This window comes from Ascaphus truei, chromosome 1 (genome assembly GCF_040206685.1).
Source record: "Ascaphus truei isolate aAscTru1 chromosome 1, aAscTru1.hap1, whole genome shotgun sequence".
In the NCBI taxonomy this organism is placed as follows: Eukaryota; Metazoa; Chordata; class Amphibia; order Anura; family Ascaphidae; genus Ascaphus; species Ascaphus truei.
The window spans coordinates 232,383,583-232,407,658 of NC_134483.1; the positions used below are offsets into that span (position 1 = coordinate 232,383,583).

The 24,076-nt window shown below is 40.7% G+C and overlaps 1 protein-coding gene across 2 annotated transcripts in view; it reads left to right on the forward strand.

Moving 5' to 3' along the window:
* FBXL17 (F-box and leucine rich repeat protein 17) overlaps positions 1–24,076 on the forward strand; it is a 659,342-nt gene that overhangs the window by 603,097 nt on the left and 32,169 nt on the right. Inside the window, exon 8 of one of the 2 annotated variants that reach the window (XM_075602064.1) lies at positions 14,596–14,738. The exons of the other annotated variant lie outside the window; for it this stretch is intronic. Within the exon in view, the coding sequence (XP_075458179.1) occupies positions 14,596–14,738 (143 nt within the window). The remainder of the gene's footprint in view (positions 1–14,595; positions 14,739–24,076) is intronic. 2 annotated transcript variants of the gene reach the window in all.

Here is a 24,076-nt window from a genome sequence, read left to right on the forward strand (position 1 = left end):
CTCAGAGAGGAGGATGCCGCGGATCTGGTGGCGGCAATTGGGCATGGTTGATCGTCTGTGAGTATTAGACCGGGACACTTGTTACTTGCTTCAGCTACTAAGGCTGTGAGCCGGGACTCTTTGGCGCATCTGGTGCTGTTGACGGCCGCACCCCCGGAGAACCAGGACACTGTTAAGCTGGACCGACCAGGTGACCATAAGCATATTAATGTGCCCTGAACTGTATCCTCTGTATTAGGTGGGATGTGTAAACCCCTAAGTTCCAGATTACCATCGCCATTCATAGCGTCCGTGCAACTTAAATGTGTAGATACTAAAGCCATTGCAGATGCTGTGCCCAAAAGTGTTATGAGAGATGAGTCACTGAAATGGTGGGATCCAATGTTTCAAGGGTATGTTCTGCACATGGACAGAACCCGATTTATTATTGTCAAGGGAATTAAGATAGAACACTGGTGGGAGGTAGTAGAATTTACACCTGAGCAGGAGTCTGAGATCATTCGCAACAAGGTTCTTGAATATGAAGAGGGCATAGATTCTTCTCCAGTCTTGGAGGAAGAAATTTATAAAGGAGGTGACATAGGTGAGAAATCGTTGGGCTTGGTACTGCCAGGAAAAACCTACACAAATAATCTGGTAATATCTAGTAGGGCAGACAGTCATATTGCACAGATTTAGAAAATCTCATGGGTTTGATTTTCCATACCTACCAGAACCACTAATGAGAGAGGTGGAGGAGAACTGAGATCAGTGGGTTCGAGAAGCGGTTCTAGACTATATGGCTCCCTTATGTAGCAGCAAGGGACACTATACAGAAGATAGGATCTCTTACCTCACTAGAGTGTGGCATGTGGGGCGCAATATATACATGGACAGGGTAGAGTATGTCAGCGAGAAAGGAAAGAAATGGTGCTCCTCTTACTGCGCCAGATGATAAGGGTAGGTTTGTTAGAAAGCCTGATGCTGCACACTATTATTACATGTCAAATATGTATTCTCTCCACTAGTTGCTGCTAAGTTGGGTAAATCATGTGTTGTTATGGTTCTTCATTTGAAGGTATCTTTAGTAATGTCAACATAAATAATGTTTCTCTTACGAGTTACATTGTTTAGTTATGCACTGTTCTGAGTTGCTTTTTTTGTATTACTGTTGTGCATTTTTGTTATATAATCATGTGATTGGTTATGTTTTACATACAATTTGTTGGTGGTATACAAATTACCTAATTCGGGGGCGATGAGGATATTCACCAGGGGGAGAATGTAGCATCTTGCTATAGCCTGACATATGTCCTGGTAATAGCAGGCAGCGCTAGGGTTAATAGTAGCAACCTGGTGAAGTCACACCCCCTCATGTTGCAGGATTGTAGCAATTTACAGGCACATGTCTTGGCTTGTGATCTGCTGGGACCACATGGCAGGATTAGGGTCTAGCTACAGTTTGATTCTGCCAGTCAATGGTGCAGAATAGCATGATCTCTCCCCCTGTATAAAAATGTGGGTTCCTTCAAATCCTCACCCCTTAGGCTGCGTCCCCAGTACATTCTACAGCTGCACGAACAAGTACCGCCCCTCAATGGGGCTGGGCCCAGTATATACCTTTGCACGCATTTGGCAGCCGAGCTCTACGACCCGTTTTTCCAAAGACAGCAAAATTGTATTGAGAACTTGCGGTGGAGTGGTGGCCACGCCCAACCCACCAATGGTTCAGCCAATGAGAGCGAACCAGCCGTGTGAGGTCCCCTACAAAACCCCCACCCCGCCCCCCTGTCGCAATCTCCTACATCTCAACACAAACCGCAGATCGCGGTGAAGCGCTGTGCACGCGTCACCACCCCGCCGGGCACACGTGCAACAGTGCAGAGTTGGACCGCGGCCTTAGGGGTGAGTGTGTCTGTTCCAGAGCTTCTTAGGGAGGGAGTGGCTGTTCTGCCTTACCCCCTATGCGTGTTCTATCCTGCCTTGACTCCTCCTGGGTCTTGTCCTGCTTAGGGGATGGATGGTGCCCCCTGGGTAAGGATATGTGTGGCCTGTCTACACAGGAAAGGGGTGGATGTGCTAGGAATCAAGGTCACTGTGTACCATGCATGAAAGGACTAATTGCTTGGTATGCCTATGCTCCAAATCCATGTTGCGCTGTTACTGGTACTCCAGAGTGGTTCCTTTTCTACAAGAGTTTCTGTGGGGGGGGGGGGGGGGATACCTACCTATGGCAGGGCCCTTACAGTTGGAGGCGCTGCACCATACCAAGATACTGTATCCTTCCTCCAAGCTCCCTAAATGAGGAGGCACAGGCTCCTGGAATACCATCGGTTGAGCACACTAACACCATATTACCATCTGTCTCCCGAGGGGGGGGGGGGGGGGATAGGGATGTTACACATGTTTAATCTGTTACTATGGGAAATTGATATCTGCCATAGTAACCTTTGTGCTTACTTTCATATCAAGAGTTATGTTGATATATAGCTCAACCCCGTTATAGCGCAATACACTATAACACGGATCTGCTTATAACGCGGTTTGAGCGTGGACCCCGAATATGAAAAAAAAAAATATATATATATATATATTTTGCCACACTATACACACACACACACACACACACACCTACCTCTGGTGGTGATGGGGCTGCTGGGGCATTGTGGTGGGACTGCTGGGGGAAGTGCTGTGGCTGCTGGGGGATCGTGTGGAGCTGCTGGGGGATCGTGTGGGGCTGCTGGGGGATCGTGTGGGGCTGCTGGGGGATCGTGTGGGGCTGCTGGGGGATCGTGTGGAGCTGCTGGGGGATCGTGTGGGGCTGCTGGGGGATCGTGTGGAGCTGCTGGGGGATCATGTGGGGCTGATGGAGGATCATGTGGGGCTGCTGGGTGAAGTGCTGTGGCTGCTGGGGGATCGTGTGGAGCTGCTGGAGGATCGTGTGGGGCTGCTGGGGGATCGTGTGGAGCTGCTGGGGGATCGTGTGGGGCTGCTGGGGGATCGTGTGGAGCTGCTGGGGGATCGTGTGGAGCTGCTGGGGGATCGTGTGGAGCTGCTGGGGGATCGTGTGGAGCTGCTGGAGGATCGTGTGGGGCTGCTGGGGGATCGTGTGGGGCTGCTGGGGGATCGTGTGGGGCTGCTGGGGGATCGTGTGGGGCTGCTGGGGGATCGTGTGGGGCTGCTGGGGGATCATGTGGGGCTGCTGGGGGATCGTGTGGGGCTGATGGGGGAAGTGCTGTGGCTGCTGGGAGATTGTGTTGGGCTGCTGGGAGATCGTGTGGGGCTGCTGGGGGAAGTGCTGTGGCTGCTGGGAGATTGTGTTGGGCTGCTGGGAGATCGTGTGGGGCTGCTGGGGGAAGTGCTGTGGCTGCTGGGGATCGTGTGGGGCTGCTGGGGGAAGTGCTGGGGCTGCCGATGCCTCACTCCTGCCTTCTCCCTCCCCCCTCCTCCCGATCGGGCGCGTGACGGCCATTTTTTTAAAAGTAGCGCGACCGCGGTTATAGCACGGTCGGATCAGGTGACCCCTGAGGACCGCGTTATAACAGGGTTGAGCTGTATATACGAAAAACAGAAAGTGAGTCCCTGCGCTGCTCCATTGAGCTATCAATAAATGGGAAAATAAATATACATAATGAAAACTAAATCTGTAAGGCAAAGGAGACTTTTGGTTACATCATTTGATATATAATGATAAGCCTGCGAACCTATATGTACATGTATGTAAACTTGCATAAGTACTATTGGGAAGGTTAATTTACATTTACTTCATAACCACATTTCATATGTGGAATTCCAAGGTTTATTTTATTTATCAGTTTTAGATCATGTAAATATTTAATTTGCACTGAACTATATGGTTTATACTTACTCTGGATATTTGGTGAGTGTACCAACATTATTGCATATACCTGTTCCTCTATTTCTTACTAGCATTGTTGTTGTGATTTACCAAATACATTAAAGAATATAGTAATGAGTATTCCAAATATGTTGTCTGAGAGAGTTCTTACTTCATCATTTTTGTCTTTGATGGCTCACTGCTTGAAACCCTGTTCAATTTTGTTCTTTCCTGCTAGAATCTTACTAGTATGCAGTCTAAACATCCATTTATGTTGATTTATGTGTACAAGCAAGATCAACCCAGGTTTAGTTAATCATAATAAATTTGATGGCTAGACAGTATGGCAACTTTCATGTATCCGTTCTTAAGATAATTTTTTTTTATTGCACTAAGACTGCTCAATATTATTAAACTCTTCAAAAGGTTTTGAGTACAAGTTCTGAAAAAGAAAAATGGCAAGTTGAGCAAAATTGGTAAACAACATTGTTTTTTTTTTTTTTTTTTAATATTACCATGAATTGATTATAAATGCTGTGTAACCTGCTCAGCCGTTTTTAGATAAGTGGATAATAGTTTTGAAACAAATGAAAAGGGTTCTCCCTTAACCCCAGGTCTAACAGAGGGAGCAGAAATTGAGTGACAGAAAACCTTAACCTGTTCTGCATGCAACACCTCTATCTCTCCCCCCCCTCCCAAGGGAGATTTGTAGGTCTTATGGTGTTAATGGTGCTGTGGTGCTCACCTGTTGGTTCTCAGGAGGACTGAGTGTCCGCGGTGGTATAGGGAGTAGGACACAGGACATTCTCTTCTGGATGGTGCAGCGCCTCCATCCTGCAGGGTTCTTCCAGAGGCAGGGATTCCTCCCCACAGGAACACTCAGAATAATGCAGTCACAGGCCAGGAACAGTACAACTACATTTATTGGTTGACCAGCATATACTTCATCCTTCTCATGCAAAAGAGAAGCATTCTCCTAGTATCCCTAGCACCTCACTGTTTGCAATCCTTTCCATGGTCAGAGCTGTGCTCATAGGACCATTCCCTTTGACTAGGTCCCCAGGAGCTTGAAGTCCCTGGGCTAGTCTTAACCCCCTTACCCCGTGATTGGGCAAGGTAGAACCATGCCTACTCCCTAAGGAGAAGGCTACACTGCGAGAACCTCACTCAATTGTCCGAAAGGGGCTGACTATGTGGTGCTATAAAATTCCATTTGAACTGTGTGGGGATTAAGCCTATCACTGGTTCTGTTTTTAAACTGACCCTTGTACTTACTACAGTTTCATAGCCAGTTTACAGAAGTCCTTTCTCTCTTTGTCCTAACTGCCAGAAGAAAGGGAAGACCACGAGCCGAATTGCAGCTTTCAGTCAAGTAGCGCTGCAGTTTTACACAACTTTCAACGACTAATTATGTTTTTTTTTTGCTGTTTGGCATTTTATTTGAAAGAGCGCATACATTTCTATTCAAACACAGAGAATTCAACCTGAGTTGCTAAACCCCTGTAGAGAACATACGAGCTCTGGAGATAGCATTTTATTCGCTTTCTTTTCATTTCTCCAGGGCATCACGTTAGATTGCTTTCCAAGACTGGTCATGCCCCTGTATTCCTGCTGAGTTTGATTGCAGTCCCATGCTTCATTCTTAGGAAATGTTGCCCATAGGCACAGACACAAAGATATACCAACAAAATTACACAGAAGGCCTCATGCAGCCTTAGGCAGATGAGGCCCAATGAAAATAAAAACACAGAGGGTTATTAAATAGCTGACTTCCAAAAAAAAAAAGAAGGAGAAATGGAATTCCGTAGTGAAAATATTTCCAGATGAGCAAAGGATTTGTGGAAAGAGGTCTTCTAGAAGTATAAAGAGCGTTTCTGTATGTTACAACTGCAGTAATCTGGAGGGCATTATCCGTTTTTAATTGAATTACAAGTGAAACATCATTGCAAAATGATCCCAGATAGCTATACAGATTTGAAAAATGTATCTGTAAAACAGTTTGACTGTCAAATGCGACGACATAGCAGCACCGTATCTATTTCTCTGTCCTCTTGAGAAACTTAAAAGATTTTACCTAATTTGTTTGCCCAATTTTGAATTTTTTTTTGGCAAATTACTTTAACAAAAAAAAGTCAAAAAATGTTACTTTATAAAAGTTACATTTGAAGCAGATAAAATCAGACCTTTTAAAATGCTGCATATTTCCCATGAAATAACCAAACATCACAAAGACAGTCAATTATTAAATATTTATGGAAATTTTGAAGCTTCATCTAAAATAACTGTACTAGCAATTACAAGTCAATTATATTGAGGGAATTGATGAAATCTAGTTTCCATAAATATGAGCAATGACTAATTAATCAAGCAATTTAAAAGACGTTTCATAAGCATAGGTCCAAAAGCCTGCATATCAAACTTCTCCCATGGGTAAGGCAGACCCACAATGATTCCTTATTGTTGTTTTTATTAATGAATATAATATGTTTATACTTAACATTTCAATAAGATTTGTTTTTTCCTCTTCTAACTTGACCCACAAATGAGTCTAAAAGTGGAGCCAGTTGTCTCTGCCGGTGATATATTTTGAGCACAAATATTATGATAATCTCTCTCTTTGATGTTTTTATTTGTGCTGTCATTTACAGCCAAAATGACTTTGACACAACTCCTCCTACACTACATTAGGTCCTCCTTAAGTGCCATTTGCAAATATAGCCATTTTGACTCTTGTAGTTTGGGTGATTTTTACCTGGAAAGAACGTCTTTTTGTGCATTTTTTTTATTACCAAGCGTACAGCTATGCATTTTGAATTTGCATATTGGCTAGACATGCATTATTTGGAAAATAAGGTGTCTCTTCTTTAGCTGCACCTCTATAATACATATGAATACATTTCATAATTTAAAGTATAATGTTACATTTATGACCTTAAATATGCATATATGTCCTCCAATAGAAGAGTACAGAATTGGGGTGTAATTTCTTGCTAAAGTTTGATTTACAAGGTAAGACTATCCAAATGAGGATTGTTTACATAACAAAAGTAGTATTAAGGGTATATGAGTATTATTTACAAATGTATTAAGGGAAAATGCAAGGTATTTTCATGGGAACATTTAATCGCCCAAATAGTACAAAGGAAAATGGGGTCATCCGTTTAGATTACAGGCAAGGACATTTCACCAGCAGTAAAGGGTTCTTTAAAGTAAGGGCAGTCAAAATGGGAAATATACTTCCCATGGAGACTGTGATGTTAGATACAGTAGCATACAGTATTTAAATATTTTTATTTTTTTTACACATTTTGAGAAAGGGAAGGTATCAGGCATATAATGAATAAGTTAAATATAGGAAGGGTGTTGATCCTGGGAGAAATCTGACTGACATTATAGGAGTCAGGATTCAGGAAGGAATTTCCCCCCTTATGAGACATAATTGGCTAATGTTTTACTGGGGATTTTATGTTTGCCTTCCTCAGGATCAATATAACTATAAATATAGGATGAGTATCTCAGCAAATTAGAATTTAACAAAGTTGGAACTCGATTTTTTAAACCTAATCTAACTATAAAAATAGGTAGGGTTAGAACTCTGCATTGTCAAACTTTACTTGTGTGTGGAAGAAAGTTTTTGTGTGTGTGCATTGGACTTTTTCCAAACTTACCACTGTATTAGTGATCATTTGCAACTAAACAAACTTGACATGCTAATAAAGGCTAAGTGTGGAAAATAAGCCGGGAAAAAGATCACGTGGATGTGATTTTATCAATACAGTATAAGTCATACTTACAAAACATTTTGATGAACTTCTCTGTTAGCATTTTCTTGTCCCCCCTTTTCTCATAATTTAGACATGAAGTGAAGTTTATCACAAAGTGAAGTTTATCTTTTTGTATTTCCATGATAATTTTTTGCTTATCAGAATATACATTAGCTTTCATTAACAACTTTGAATTTTGTAAGCACAAGACAAAAGTATATTAGTGCTTCACTTTTCCACTTCTCCACTTCAAAGGAGAAATATAAATAACTTTTTTTTAAATGTAGTTTCAAAGCTGTAACTGAGGCATCTTTATAATTTCCTCCTGTGCATGCAAAATTGCATCTCTTATAACTTCAACGTTTATGCATTGCAAACCACGTTGTACACAAATTCACAGCAACCGGCCCAGTGGTGCTCCAAAAATAGTTTTACAGTATGTTAGATGGAAGAAAAACATAATGGATGCAGATAGCTTAAATGTAACTCAAAGAAAATGTATGTTATGGGGGGGGGGGGGGGGTGTTAGCATAAATATTTCCCTAGATTTGCAGAATAACCTTTATTTAAACCAGAAATATGTGCTATCCATTAAAAAAAAAAAAAAAAAAAAAAAATTATACTGTATGTGTATATATATATATATATATATATATATATATATATATATATATATATATATATATATATATATATATATATATATATATATATATATATATATATATATACAGTGCCCTGATATATATAGATATATATATATATATATATATATATATATATATATATATCAAATAAAAAGATCACTTGTGAGCACATGTCTTAGACAGGTCTGCAACCCTGCCTTTCACCATTATCACCTAGCATACAATGCTTCCACTGCAGCAAGGGATTCTGGGAAATGACATGCAAATGAGCACACAATGTGTCACATTTTGCCTGAAATCCATTTTTACATGGAACCCTTATAAGCTAATGCTCGCTGTTAACACTGCTTTTAAGCACAGCATGGGATTATATGCAAAGCCAGAGAAACCACTCACAGACATGTTTTGACCTTGAGGTCAGTGTGAGGTTGGTTGTACTGGCTCGGCAATTTTCAAGGCTGTAGGATTTACCATACATATTTTAAGTTATGATGGGTGAAAAAGGCAACAAGAAACCTCCACGGTATATATACACACACCTTATTTGAAACAGGGTGTTCCCCACAGTGAAACCATCGTACTCCAAGTGTCAGCCCTCCCCACTTCCTGAGATATTACATTTTGAAATTCCCCTTCAAGAATCCTTATTCAGGAGGAACAAATGACCACTCGGGTCATCCTCACTCTGTTACTGCTTTAAAATGCAGTTCAACTACGGCAGTAAAGAAAAATGTAAAATTGTGTATTTATTTGAAAATTGATCTGAAAGATTTTTTTGCAACAATAGTGAATGTTTCAATCACTGTAATACAAACTTTTGGCTGTTCTACAGTATGGCCAATGAGGGGTCAATTGGTTTCCATTGACCTGGACATTATTTATTTATTTAGTTACAACGTTCTCATTATAAATGTGTTGTACATATAAATCTGTATGAGATGTATTTATATTTACTGTACATATTTGCATGTATTTGTATTTTTTTCTGACCTTATGCACAGTTGTTTTTTTAGTATTCAGGTATGTCTCCTACTTAAAAAATGTGGTTTGGTAATAATCAGATCAGATTAGATTAAATGGCACAATTGACCGAATCCACAAATGCCAGTTGAGTTGAATCAGCACAACTAAACACTGCTTCTTAAAAGTCTGTGTTTTGCCAGATTGCCTTTTCTCTCCGGTTCATTAAACAAATACAGACTAAACAGCATGTTTTCATGTTGAAATATTTACCTAATTAGATTAACTTGCCCTATCATACACAGTCCCACGAAACAGCAGAATACATCACCAAGCCATAAAATTACTGACATATTACAAATTGTCAGAAAGTATAATGCTCAAATGAAATAACTCTACCTCCATATTTTTTTTTCTCTTAATGCTATATGCAATAGGACGACTGTAAAAATAGATAACCTCCCTAAATGATTTCCATGCCTTGATTATGGAATGTTTTATTCCATGATGAATTTTCTATGATTCCTTGATTGCCCTTCCATCTCCCTTAGAAGAGATTTATTGTGTGGAGTGATAATTAGTCTGCCGATGAAAAAACAATGTTGTATTCGCTCTGTTTCACTTTTAGACGTTTTGAGTGATAATTGTGGACTTTACTGTTCTAAGCGTGTAAAATTTAACGCAACAGTGCCCTGATACTTGTTATTTTGTTCCTCTTGCAAGCGTCGTCATAGTCACTGACCGTTGAACCAGCAATCCGTGCAAATGCATTTCTGTGGCAACCAAATCACTGCATGTCTCCCCAGTTACTCTGAAAAGATTTCTTGACCTGGTGGGTTCCCGGGGTCGTGGAGATGAGCACAGTGTGGGTCTGTATCAGGAGATATAGATAGAAAGAGGAGCAGCTACAGTAGGATTCCTGATTTGAAGCACGACATGTACTTCACACTTCTAGTTCTTGGTTGCCCACTTAATATGTTAACGTGAATGGTCAAATTGTATATTGTAAACATTACTGAAGTTCATCTAAAACTGTTTAGTTTAAAGGAGCGGTACCGTTTATAAAACAAAAATGTATTTAATCTCCAGGGACCCCCTGCTTCAAGAGATATCTACATGTAAAGGTGCTGCAAGTGTCCCGTGTCACATGGACCTAATGGATGCAGCAAATTATGACATTGTAGCTTCATAATGGCCCACAGGACACTGGAGCTTTGAGCCTCTATATTGGGTGCCTAGTTAGAGCTGCTATCAGGGGCACCTTGTCAGGTATTTATCATAAATATAATGGGATCCCCGGAGCTCAAATTAACGCAGTTCAGCTCCGGAGACCCACTGCTTTCCACCTTGTTAAATATTCATTTTTTTTAAAAAAAGTTTAAGACAAGAGGCACCGCTCCTTTAAGAATGAGTGAACTTAATTTGTACCTTTTTTTTGTATCGTATGCATCAGTTTTTGTGTGCAGTTGTAGTAGCTATGTCCTAAATGAACCGTGGGGAGTGTATTTGGTGTTTTACCATAATAGTGTCACACAGCATTTGGTTATGTTTTCTTTGAAAGCAATGTCACGGTGAGTACCGTCAGTTCATCCAATCAAGTCGCTGTTTGCATGATGATTGCAGATTATATAAAATAATTTAGCATCTCTTTAACTGTAAACAAGTCGAGGCTCAAACACTACAGGCCATGTCTAGCAGACAGTTGGCAACATCTCCGCTCAGCTACCACTATGAGAGGCTTACTTTGTTATTCCTATTTGTGGTGTATACCAGCTTCACATGGTAAGGCCAATAAGCATCCTCAAACTGATAAGACCCAAAGGGTCAAAATATAGCTGTCTGTGAGTAGATCATGGCCATGCACTTCTTTAACCCAAGCTGTGCTGAAAAAACTGTGGAATACGGCGGGCATAATCTTATAGGGATCCATGTTAAAATGAATGAGAAGCAAAAAGTCACACTGTGAGCGCTCATTTGCATGTCATTACCCAGAATCCCTGGCTGCAGTGGAAGCATTGTATGCTAAGAAATAATGGGGAACGGCAGGTTTGTGGACCTGTCTGACCTTGCTCAAAAGTGGTATTTTTATTTGCTGTATTTGTAAAGTCAAAGGGCAGCTGAATATCTGCAAGCTGAGAGCTGCATTTTTTTTCGTGTTCGTCCAATAGCCCAGGAAATGACTGGTGCTCAGGTTGCCTTGCTCGGGGGTAGTGCAGAGCAGCATCACATACTCAGCAACTCGCAGAGTACCTGGAGCCTTAACCTTGAATTCTCTCTTCAAATAAGAGCTTGTGCTAAATTGACACACCAAATGATGACCATCAAATTATAGATTGTTACTTAATAATTACATAAAGCTCTAGGAAGATAAATGAATGCGTGCTTATCATTGAGTTCCCTCTGATCATGGATACATTGAGAGTGATTGAGCCATAAGTGGTTTACCCAAAATCACAGTAACTGGATCTAGTGAAGATTACATTTTTTATACAACGGCGCTCCATGGAAAGTTTTTTGGGGTTACATTTTTCTTCTAATTTCCTCAACTGTTTGAGTGCAGCGTGAAGATATATTGTCTGAGTGACTATTACAATATGCCTACAGTAGCTCACATAAATAAACCAAACAAGTTTCTAATGTATTATTTAATCATTTGTGAGGCTTAATTAAAAAAATTCCTGTACTTTTCTGTCCACAGTGCTGTTTCATACAAGCAACCCTGTTCTGTTTCCCATACTAATTCCTTATCAGGAAATGCACTGCAATGTACAATATAATGCTGGCACAGTAGCCACCTTGTGGTGAAATAGATTTAATAGACCATAATTCTCTGCTGTCTTGAATTGCTGTTACCGTGGTTCTGAAGAACAATATTTTTGCATTCATGGGGCTGCATGAATTAAGGATAAAATAATTTTCTTCAAAGTTTTTTTTTTTTATATATATTTCTAGACGATTCCCTTAAGTGCAAGTGGATTTCTAATGGTGCTGGGCTTTTATAAATAGTGATGTAAGGCAGAAGTGCAAAGCAGCTACATATGTACTGAAATCACTTTAAACAGCAGTTCCACTTAGCAGGGTCTGTATGCTACAGTCACAACCCCCTAACGCATCATTGCTAATGCAGTAACTTTCATTCACTCGAATATAGGTTAGAGCTGTCAGGAGCAGACCAGGTTTCTGAGGCAAAGACTCTGCATTCTATTCATATGCACATTGGGTGCATTCACCTGTGTAAAAGTGCACAAAAGTGGTCACGGTGGAGAGGTTTGATAACCATTTGGTTAGTGCATCACTAATGATGTGTATGTATTGTATTGTATGTCTTTATTTATATAGCGCCATTAATGTACATAGCGCTTCACAGTAGTAATACACATGGTAATCAAATAAATAACAGATAATATAAATAACAGATCATGGGAATAAGTGCTTTAGACATAAAAGTAACATTAAGGAAGAGGAGTCCCTGCCCCGAGGAGCTTACAGTCTAATTGGTAGGTAGGGAGAACGTACAGAGACAGTAGGAGGGAATTCTAGTAAGGGCGTCTGCAGGGGGCCAAGCTTTATGTATCATGTGTTCAGAATATCCACAGTGCTATTCATATGCTTCTTTAAGCAAGTGTGTCTTAAGTTGGGTCTTAAAGGTGGATAGAGTGGGTGCTCTATGTTCAAGTGAATGGAAGTTAATCCATTGCTGATGATATGTTAACTGTTCCCACTATATTGAATAGGAGCCTAGTGTGAGAATATTAAAGTATTACATTCTCTGTCATTTTTCAACGTGCTTAATTTGTATGTAACCGAAAGGTTTAATTTAGACCTGAAGTGTGTTCCATTGAACTGCAACAGGGAGAATAGACAAGCTACACTGATACTTCAGTGATTACTGTGCCACCATTCCAATGTTATTTTACAACTATTTTGCTTTGAGACAGAGTTATGTGAGGAATGTACAATATACAATAAGGTATTGTGATCATTATGGATAAAGAAAAGTAATGTGCATCTTAACAGAAGTAGACAGCAAATATCTAGTCACAGGTTCAGCCTATGGAACACTACTGTAAATACTTTGCAGTAGAGGGGGTTAACTCGTGTAATTCCTAAAATATTCTGTGAAGAGGTTTTGCACAAAAGCAGCAGAAAATATCACACGAAGGCAACCAAGTGTGCCATATTTCAAGGGCATTTTTCACCAGTAATGAGCAGTCACAAAATGTGATTTAATAAATGCTATTTCAACCTTAAGTACCTTGGATATCTAAAATTCTGCAAGGAGTGCTTTAGCTGGCCCCACACCGAAACTACTTGATTGCTAATGAGATCTTTTTAAGCAATGACATGCTTTGCAAATTGTAACAAAGAAGAGTTTACAGAAACTGACGTGGGCAATTATGGAACAAGGTTAATGACCATACTCCTAAGTGAAAGAGTTTAATGTTTCTGATACATACTGATTATATCAAATTAGAAGGGAACACAAGATCACTTGTCATCTTCCCCCCTTCCTTCTGAACGATGCACATTTTCCCAATTTCTTAGTGTAGTTCTTGTAGCTCTTGTTTCGTATCTGTTGTCTCTCCTGCTTCAGTTTTTGAGGAGTTTGTTCACTTTGAAATGTTAGGTTTTTTTTCTTCTTTGCTCATCTGGTTATATTTAGGAGAAGCAAAAATGGCCACATTTTCACATTTATAGCCTAAAGAGAAACATGCCTAAAACAAGATGTTAATCCCGTCAGTGCTTGAGGGGCTAGCAGTGCAGAGTAGTACCTTTCCAGCCTAGAAAGGGTTAATCAATTTATCATACTTGGCTGCATAAATCCCTCGGTTTACTTTCAACATCTGAACCTGTGCCATACTGTACCATAATCCTTTGTGCATAAATTACTAATGGTCCATACTGTATGTTAAAGAAATGTTCTCATTTGGCTGCAGCAATGATTGGACATTCTGCAATAATACAATTACTTTTTTTTGCTTGTGCTGTTAGAAGCACTCAGTGTTTGTTTTTTGTTACATAATATACTGCGCTTGAAGCTATGATTGTATGGCTTATGACGACCTTTGCCTTCACCTTCAGATCTTTACTTATATTTCTAAATAAAACACTTTGAAAGCCTTTTGTTGCGTCCTTGATGTCGGTAGATAAGTTAAGCCATTTGTTGCCTTCTGATCCTGTAACACGTTTTGAGTCAGCCTAGAACATTTAAGGCACATTGGGAGTCTACCTAATTTAGCAAACTGACACATGGTTACTGAAACGTCTATCTAGCTGCATTTAACTTTTCTCTGTGATATAACTTCAAGCCACAGAAGCTAATATGATAATGCAATTATCCGATTTAATGTCACGGAGTGTTTTTATTTTTTGGTGCGATTTATTTCTTTGTCAAATGTTTCCACAGCTTTGATAGCTATTGGTCGATACAGCATGACCATAGAGACGGTGGATGTTGGATGGTGTAAAGAGATTACAGATCAAGGTGCCACATTGATTGCACAGAGCAGCAAATCTATCCGATATCTAGGTTTGATGAGATGTGATAAGGTAAGACGATTATGATAAATACCTGATGGCCTAATGCTGAATGATAACGTTTGTACCATATGGAAAAGTATTATTCCAGAGACCTCTTTATCTTTAACACTTGTGTTGTGCTATATTTTCTTTTCAATAGTTTCAGTGGTTGCCTGACAGGTTGCCTTTGATTCCTACTCACATTATCTACTGTGTGTGGTTTCCCTCCTGTCTTCTCTGTGTGAAAATGCACGTTCTCAGAGAGCTTACCCTTTTTGCCTCAATGTCACTGGGACTAGCACTGGAAAGGGACGTGGCAGCCCCCACATGCAAGGAATGGAAAAGATCAATTCGTTGACAAAGCAGTATGTGAGAACTTACAATCTGACGTCTTACATTTGTACAGTTAGTCTCATATTGTACCGTGTAATGGTTGCAAGCAAATCTTTTATTAAAGCCCATAGATTTGCTTTGACCACTTGCTGCAAGCTCCTTCGGTGTCAAGGGGGTTATGAGGCATCTCTGAATAAATTAAACATGACCACAAAAAAAAGTATACAGCACATGCTTTTGGATGTTAATGTAGTCTTAAATATTAATGCTACATGTGTGTTGTATTAGAATATGCTGGGGTTCATATACAGTTAATATTAAAATAAATGTATCAGAAGTTGAATAAAAATGAGTATACAAAGTGTCCAGGGATTTAGATTTTGAGTGCATTTATTCTCAGTAAATCACCGTTTGGCTTTGTCTTAGGCTGGGGCCATAGAGGGGGTAGCTGGGCTGAGGCGCGCTGACGCTGAGGCTCGCCTGCTGAAATCTGCACGATTTCATGCCCATGCAGGCGAGCCAGCGGGCGCGATCGGGAGGCGGGGGGAGACTGAGGGAGGCGGGGCAGTGACGTCGCTGGGCCAATCGCCCGCGACGCACCGATGTCAACGTCAACGGCACGTGACGTTGACGCTGCTCCCCGCTGATTGGATGTTTTCAGCCGACAGCGCTCTGAAAAACAGCATGGCTGAAAAATCCAGCGCCTCAGCACGCCTGCGGACGCTCGCGTGAGCCCCCTCTAAAGACATCCTCATGGAGGATGCAGGGGCTCAGCGCGGAGCGTCCGCACGGCTCAGCTCGGCCTCCCCTGCTATGGACTCGCCCTTAGATATTTTAGTTATAAATGACTGGTGTTATTTCTTAAGGCACACTACATAAATGTGGCCTCAAATTAAAATGTACTGTATATGTACTCTGTAGGAGCTATACAATATTCAGTTTACATTACAAATATTGTGATGTTCTTTTCTGCTCAGGAACAGGTTTTGTAAGATTGGAAGGCAGCAGTGCATTGAGATTCATTACCAATCTGGCTCTTGCTTCTTCTGTATTCGCACACACCTGTCCTTTTCCTTGCAGCTTATATGCAAAACATAAAGGGAAGAAGGAGGAATGGACAAGATCCAGGGGGGAGTTGTAATTAATATCAATGCACTTCCACATTCCAGTTTCATTAAGGACATCTGAAAAGATGCCAATACCACCCCCCCCCCCCCCCGTGCGAGAAAATTTGTTTTTAGATTTGAGTTTATATTGCTCAAGAACAGGTCAAGTGTACCATTTACACATTTTGAGGCTGTATTTAAAAAAAATGTGTGAAACGTGTAGCTTGCCTGTAAGGTCTAAGTTCTTCACAAGTATAAAGAAACATTCTTGCTTGTATCAGATAAAATATCACTCACATTATTGCATGATACAGCTCAACCCCCTTAAACACTGTGCTTTGGGTCCAAAGAATCCCATTGCGTTATAAGCGGATCACGTTAGAAATAATGTACAATTGTATGCATCGTGCAATAAAGTATTTAAGACACCAATAATCGTGTTGTAAAGTATTCATAAATATGAAAATTGGGAGCCATGCTTGCATCGCGTTATAAACGGATTCGCGTTGTAACCGCGTTACAAGCAGATTCGCGTTGTAACGGATCGCTTTATAACGGCGTTGAGCTGTATATGCTTTCTGAAATATCTACTTAACTCAATTTTTGCAGTGTGTCAGTGGTTGTCAATACGGTTCACCATAGAATTAAAGTAACCGTAAGTAATTTAAGTTTGAATGAAAATTGGTTTAAACCATTTATTCCCACTATTCAGGATTGTAATGTCACTTGTAAAAAGAAACAAATTATACCCTTCTCTAGGACAGGGGTGTCAAGACATTTTTTTTGTTAAAACTGTAGGACACAAAGGTAAAATATTGACTAGAGATGTGGCAAATTATATTATGTCCATTTATTGTTTATATATGTAAATTAAAAAAAAAGGTATTAGTGCTAACTAATTATATTGGTCCTAATAAAAATAAATTACTCACGGTTGATGATACACCTGTCTAATAAAAGGTAATGTGTAACATAACATGTGAAAGAGTGCAACAGTGAAGAAAGAAAGACAATGAAAAATAATAGTCAACAATTAAAATGACTAAATGAGTGACTACTATAAACAAATATAAGGATATAAATTGGTGTCCCAAAGACGTGAATAAAGTTGAATCAGTTCACTATAGATACTTTAATTTCTGAGTAATAACGGGCAGCTTTTTTTTTGGAAGTTGAATCCAGATGTTGAATCTAACAAGAAAGCAGAAGCAGCACAGGCTCCATGGTGTAAAACCATAATGAGTTTTAATAGAAGCACAAGATGAAATATGCACTCACAAGGATAAAAGATATTGTAGCTTTAAGAGATAGATCTCAGGGGGTTACCAGCCAGTACATCAGTGGAAAAGAGGCAGTGGAGGTCCCAGGTAGGATCTGGAATAATTGAGAAGTACATCTTGAAGCTTTGTCTCATCTAAACCAACAAACAGCAAGAGTCCCAATATTTGGTAGACCGGTGGTTCTCTCCCTGGATCTCTGAACAAAGTGATGTCATGACAAATGCAATCGTGAACCAGCGCAACCCAGCGCGTTTCGTCACACTATTGAGATTTCTTTATGCTTTTACACTGTGAGGGATGAGCTTTTTCTGCTTGCTTTTTATATGTACATTTTTATTTATGTGGTGCAAACTATGTGAACAGCACTTCACAAAACAGTACAGGGAGTTAGAACAGTATATGTATATAAAACATAAGCACACAGTTGAAGGGAGAAGGATGCTGTGTCCCGGAGAGTTTATAACCTAAGATATATATAATGGAACATTTACAGAGATCGTGGGAGAAGGTATAACTGCAGCAGAGAGCAGTGCCCGGTCAAGATGATAGACGTTCAGTGAGACTAAATAAGTTCCAAAAATAGGGGACAGAAAGTGAAAAACAGACAGGAGACAGTCATGATAAATTCCCTGGAAGCAGTAGAGGCTATCGAGCAGGGCACACGAGCTAGCGAGGCACAGGACACATCTGGCCCACAAAGGGCCTTGATGTGGCCCTTTGGCTCTCTGTCTGTAGTAATTCATACCAGTTTATTAAGCATTTACAGTAAGTGCAGATTTCACACTGAAACGCACTTGTAATTTAAAGTAATCTAAATGTTTATAATATAGATGTTATAAATACTTGTGAAATATTTAAATATAATAATTGTTCACGTATAGAATTAAATGAGCACTAGCTTGAGGCCCTTTGGAAAACTAGTTGACAAGCCCTTGCATAGAGCATTGGTGGGCAACATGTGGGGCCCCCAACCCATGGGTCCAGACAGCCCTCTCTCTCAGGTTCAAAGGCAGCGGGGAAATTGCTGCAGTGGAGGTTCTCCCTTCTCCTTCTAGTCAGCTGTTTTGTACCATTGTGCTCAGGAATAGTGTCCTGCTTCATTCCTGTGCATAGCACCAGTTCCAAGGGTAAGAAGAGGAGTGGGAGAGCCATAGTAAGTGCGCCGGGCTGCCGGCATTAATCAAACTGCTGACCAAAATGAGGCAGAAAGGTGATTCAACCCATGGTTGTAATGTCCCTGTGCACTGGAGACAGAGAGGTAAAGCCTCCCCATGTCACCCTTCCACGTCACTCTCATTCCCAATGTCACTCTGTCTCCCTTACCAAGTCACAGCCTGGCGCCACCAATGTCTTTTCCCCTTCATTTCACTCTTTCTCCCATGTCACTCTCGCTCCCTTCCATTTGTCTTTCCACCGTCACCCACGTCCTCCTCCATATCACCCATTCTTTCTCCCTTCACATCTTCCACTTCCCCCTATGTGTTCTACAGCCTCAGAGAATATCAACACTTTTTCCTGACAGTGAGGCCCCATCTGGAAGCAAAAGTGTCAATGGTAATGCATGTCCTTCTTAGGGCATGTTATGTTTCCCACTAATGCCTTTAATAGACATACTGTAAAAGCTGACTTCTAGAGGGGAGGGGGGAGTACAAGGGATATAGAGCCTTTAAAGGCGGGGAGGAGAAATGAATGGGAAGTCACAAGATGGGATTTACGGAGGGAAGACACTGTTCTAGATAAGTTAGACAGTTATTACGCAGGAAGACCAGTTAGTAGTCCATGTCAATAGCTGAGAGAATGAGAGCACACATTAAATTTATGGCTGAAGAGCGACAGGGAAGAAATGGGAAGATTTCGCTGAAGAGCATTCTAGGACTGTTTTCTCCTGGCTGCGAATGATTATAGCTCCATTCATTCATTTCCCATGCAAGGGGAATACAGTTTCACAGAACATAGAATAGGGGCATATGAATCAGAAGATCTGTTAATCATCGTGATATACAGAGGAACATATTTAATATGCAAATAGGATATTTATTAGTTATCCCAAAGATGGGTCCTGCTGGTATAATTCTGAATATTTAGTTTGCCCTAAAAGGGATCTGAAATATAGAAATAGCCATCCGCAAAGGAAACCCAAAATGTTTCAATAGCCTAAAAAGTCTAAAAAGATCATTTTGATTGATTCTTCGATTAATAACTAGCATAATTGCTAAGTGATCGGACACGGAATTGGTAGTGGTGTAACATTACTTCTATGATTTTAATGTATTGCTATGAATATTTTTTTTCTGTTTTACAAAGTAGAGTATTAAAGTAAAGAATACAAATGTTTGACAAAAAAACAATTAGGATAGCAAATTAGCAAAGCAACATCAACATGCCACTGTAGAGATGTATGAGTATAATTAAAGAACACCAAATATTACAGTAAAAAGAAGATATTCACACTTTTAGCTATCATAATCTCCATACTACTGCCTAATTTGTGTAATAATTCTTGATAAATTTCACATGTATTGCTGCATTTTTTGTTTTCATTTTGTAATATGCCACAGTAAAATATTATTATAGGAAAAAGAATGTCAGAGGAACACTTTAATGGCAGCAAAACATGGTCTAAAAAGGTAGCAGATTCCATCTTAATAGATTGTAATTTGTTTGGGCCTACCCACTTATCTATAATTTTAATTATTTTCCCTGTTCCGTGTGATTCTGAATAAATAATTGTTTTTCCACAACCGAAAAAATATTTCTCAGGTAGTAGCAGCGCTGCCAGATAGTGAAATACAAGCAGTTGACTATCAACTTGAATCATGTACTGCATGTATCATTTTATTTATTTAGCACCAACAGTGTACGCAACGCTTTACAACAGTACAATACAAGGTAAATACAAGTGCAAAGGGAGACCCATCATTTCGGGAAAATAATTTAAACTATAACTGACTGTGACAATCAGGGTTGAGCGTACAAGCACTAGGCAGAACGCAAGTGTTTAATAAATCAGAGTTTATTTAGCCGGGGATAAAAGCAAAACTACACAGTACAATAGGTACAAGCAATACTTAAGCAACACTGGGATATGGGGAAAACTTCTAGGTGGAGAGTGCTGCCGAAGTGAGCTTACTCCCGATGTGAGCTTACTCTCCGTATGGGAGAAGGTAAAGTCCAGAACACGTTGATCTCAATAACCGAGATTACCTCACTGCACAGAGTCTAGTCACTGACCACTGCACTGACAGCAACACCAGAAGCAATGTCCCAAGAATAACTGACTGACTCCGATCAGCTAAGCATACAAGAGTGTTCCTAATTGGTACTCCCAGCCATTAAAATAAAGATCAAATACATAGTGAATGAAGAACTAATCACTAAAAAAGTTTAAAAACTAATAGTGCAAGCAGCAAGCTTCAAAAATATATAAAATATTATATACAAAAAAATACAGTAAATATAATGGTGATAAAAGTCATACAGTAATAACACAAGACTTTGTGAAGACAAAGAGGATTTGTGCAGCTCAAACCCTGGTGAGGAACTGTTCACCAGTTCTTCCAAGGTGCCGATTCTTCTCCAAAGCAGGGCAGCGCAGATAATCACCAAGAATGAAAAAGGATAAAAACCACAATAGTGCAACATGTTCCCACAGTTGTTAAAGATTCTGAAGTCACTCTTTGGTCCTACTCACATGTTTCCAATTCTTTATAGCGTAAATCTCAATCTGTGGCAGTATTTACAACAGTGGACCGTGTGTCAGGCAATCTCAAAAAAATAGAGATAATATTGCAGACTGTCTGAAAACCTCTCTTTATATTTCAATTAAAATGCACTCTCACAGTGTGCAACGATTTTGAATGTTGACTCCTAAAGAAGCCTTGTAAAGGTGAAACGTGTCAAGTTTGAGGAGAAACGGAGACGCAAAGTTCCGAAGCGGTGAGATCATAGCCCGCTAGCTCTGAATTTTGTAGCCAAATGTTTTAAAGATCATTTACACTGTGATTATCCAGGGGCTTTACAACAAGGAGTTTTGCCTGCAACAGCTGGGGCTTTTGTAGGGGCACTGGGGAGCTCTGAATGGCTGCCCAGGGCCCATCCTCCAGAAAGGATAAATCATAATTCCCAATGGGATCGGTTGGTCCCGGGCAAAGGACGGGTCTTTTGGCGGTTGCTTCTGGGGAACGAATTGGGGAAACTTTCCTTGCTTTGTTGCTCTCCGGTGCAACCCCAACCGGCCTGCTTGATTGATCTCGGTTGTCCTGGCTTTCAAGGGATGAGCCTCATGGCTTGGCTCGATCTCCAGAACCTAAAGTGCTGGGTTGCTCTTTGGTACAGACAAGGTAGTGCTGGATGCTCTGCTCCCCACCGACTTCTCCCCTCGTTACCGACTTGATTGAGATCTCAGCTCCAACTGAGCTAGACACTGCTCACTTACCTGGGACGCATTTCATTGGGCGGAAATCTCCCTCTGGATCCACGGCTACATCTTCCATGGTTGCTACATTTACTGTGGTGGTCTTTCCTGCTTGTACTGCCACCTCACTAGGCTTCGGGTTCAGAAACTCCCTAAGCCTCGAGCTGCTTTCACCTCGGACCACAGGTTCAGACGAGCAGGTTTCTGCTGGTCTGGTGCCATCTGTATCATTGATATCCAGTATAGCATCCTTAAGCATCGGCTCCAAGATTCTGGGAGTGATGTGGGTAACAGCCCCTGTGTCAGGGTAACAACAGCTGACTGGCTATCAAAATGATAAAGAAGCCACCCCATGTTGTCGCCATAAAGCACATCATTCTCCAGTCCCAACAAAATACCCACATCTCGATTTCCTCTTTCAGCTCCCCAGTCCAGGAAGACATGGGCTACCGGAATGTGAAAGGGGACACCATTTTCACCCTACACTCTTGCCCTGGGAGCATTTCCTTATTGTGAATCAGATCAGGGCGGACAACCATGAGAAAGGCTAACAGCCCGAAAAACTTTTGTGTGCCCACGGTTTCAGGGCGATAAGCATGGTGTGTCTCATGGTGCTCCATCACGGTTGAAAAGATGTGGTACATGGGCTCTGGATCAGAATAGGTGGTCACTTGCTGCACTCCTGGATCACAAGGTCCCTCTCATATGTGGGTGCCACACCAACATAGTTAATGGAGTGGGAAGCTTGGAGACTTGGCCCCCAGGTGGTGTAGCTAATGAAATTAGCCAATTATTAGTGCACATGCTCTGTTGCTCCTACTTACTGTGATTTTGTATGTTATCACCATGGTCAATGGCACAAACTACATTTCTAGATTGATGCTAGATATACCTATGTAGCAAGTGTGCTGACTACACAGAAATTGTGAATTATACAGCATGCGAACTAGATATAGCTGTGTCTAGTTCTGTTGTGTATTAGCCTGTATACAGGCCTGCCACTACTCTTTGGAAACCACTCACCGCCATCTCTTGCAAAAGAGAACCTCACAATGTTTCAGGAACCATCTCTTGCAAGTAAGGCAATGCCACCTGACAGGGCATTGCCTCTGGCAACTTAATCATTCTTCCAGGTGCTTCCCACTACCATTCACTGATTCATATGATTAGATGAAGATCACTTGTACAAATGTAGCTAGACTTACCGTGCGTATTGCCTCCCGTGAGCAGGACAATCATAAGCCTGGACCTATTAACACTGTGGGGGTTCGATCAGAGGCATGGAGCCCCTGCAGCCCGATCGCAGCAGACACTGAGTCATACTACATCTATATGTATATGGTCCAGTCAAATCTATTAAACATCTAATGTAATGTCTGACATATTTTATAGTCCAAGTACATTATCTATTTAACTTTGCTTATGAAGATAGTAAGATGGCATGACATTTCCTGTTCAGCTTTGCTAGCCATAAGTCTTTCACCATGCCCAGTACTATTCTCTGCCCTGACATGTGAGCATGTTCATACTGTAGCTGCTCACTGGATTTCCCCCTATGTACCTGACCACATGGTGTTCTCTGGTTCAGACCTTCATCTGCTCCATATCATTTCACCACACAAGTTTGTGATTTTCACCAAACTTAAATGAATATGAGCATATGCAGTATATTGATGGTCTGTTATGTTCAGCATCCTCCATACTCTATTGCACTTGTACACAGTGGTTATGCTTGAGCATAGAAGACTCCTGACCTTCAGGAGCAGGTAAATAATCTGGAGCCTGCTTTTCCAGCGTAGTCCTTGGTTTCCATTAAGAGTTTAGGGCCTATCAGACAGCCAATTATTTAAAGTTAGTATAATCACTTGACTCAATCAGTCAGACTCCTCACTTTAGTCAGAATTATTCACACTACCAAGTTCCAATTCAAACTCCAACAGGCTAACGGTAAATTAGCATCTCTGCTGTGGGAGTCTGTTTGCTACTCAGCTGTGTTCACTTCACCTCAGACAATCTTAAAAACAACCCCTGAGTCACACACAGTAAAATGCGTCAGTCTTTGGTTTCAGCCGTTTGTTGCAGTTCCTTAATGTTAGAGCAGCAGTACCTTATGTGCCCACTTACCCTTCCTTATAGATTGGTAGCGCCTTGGGGCAGAGCCCTCCTTACCTACTGAAACAATGTATGTTAATGTTTGATATTTTATTGTTTTCACAGTCAAACCCTATTGTACTG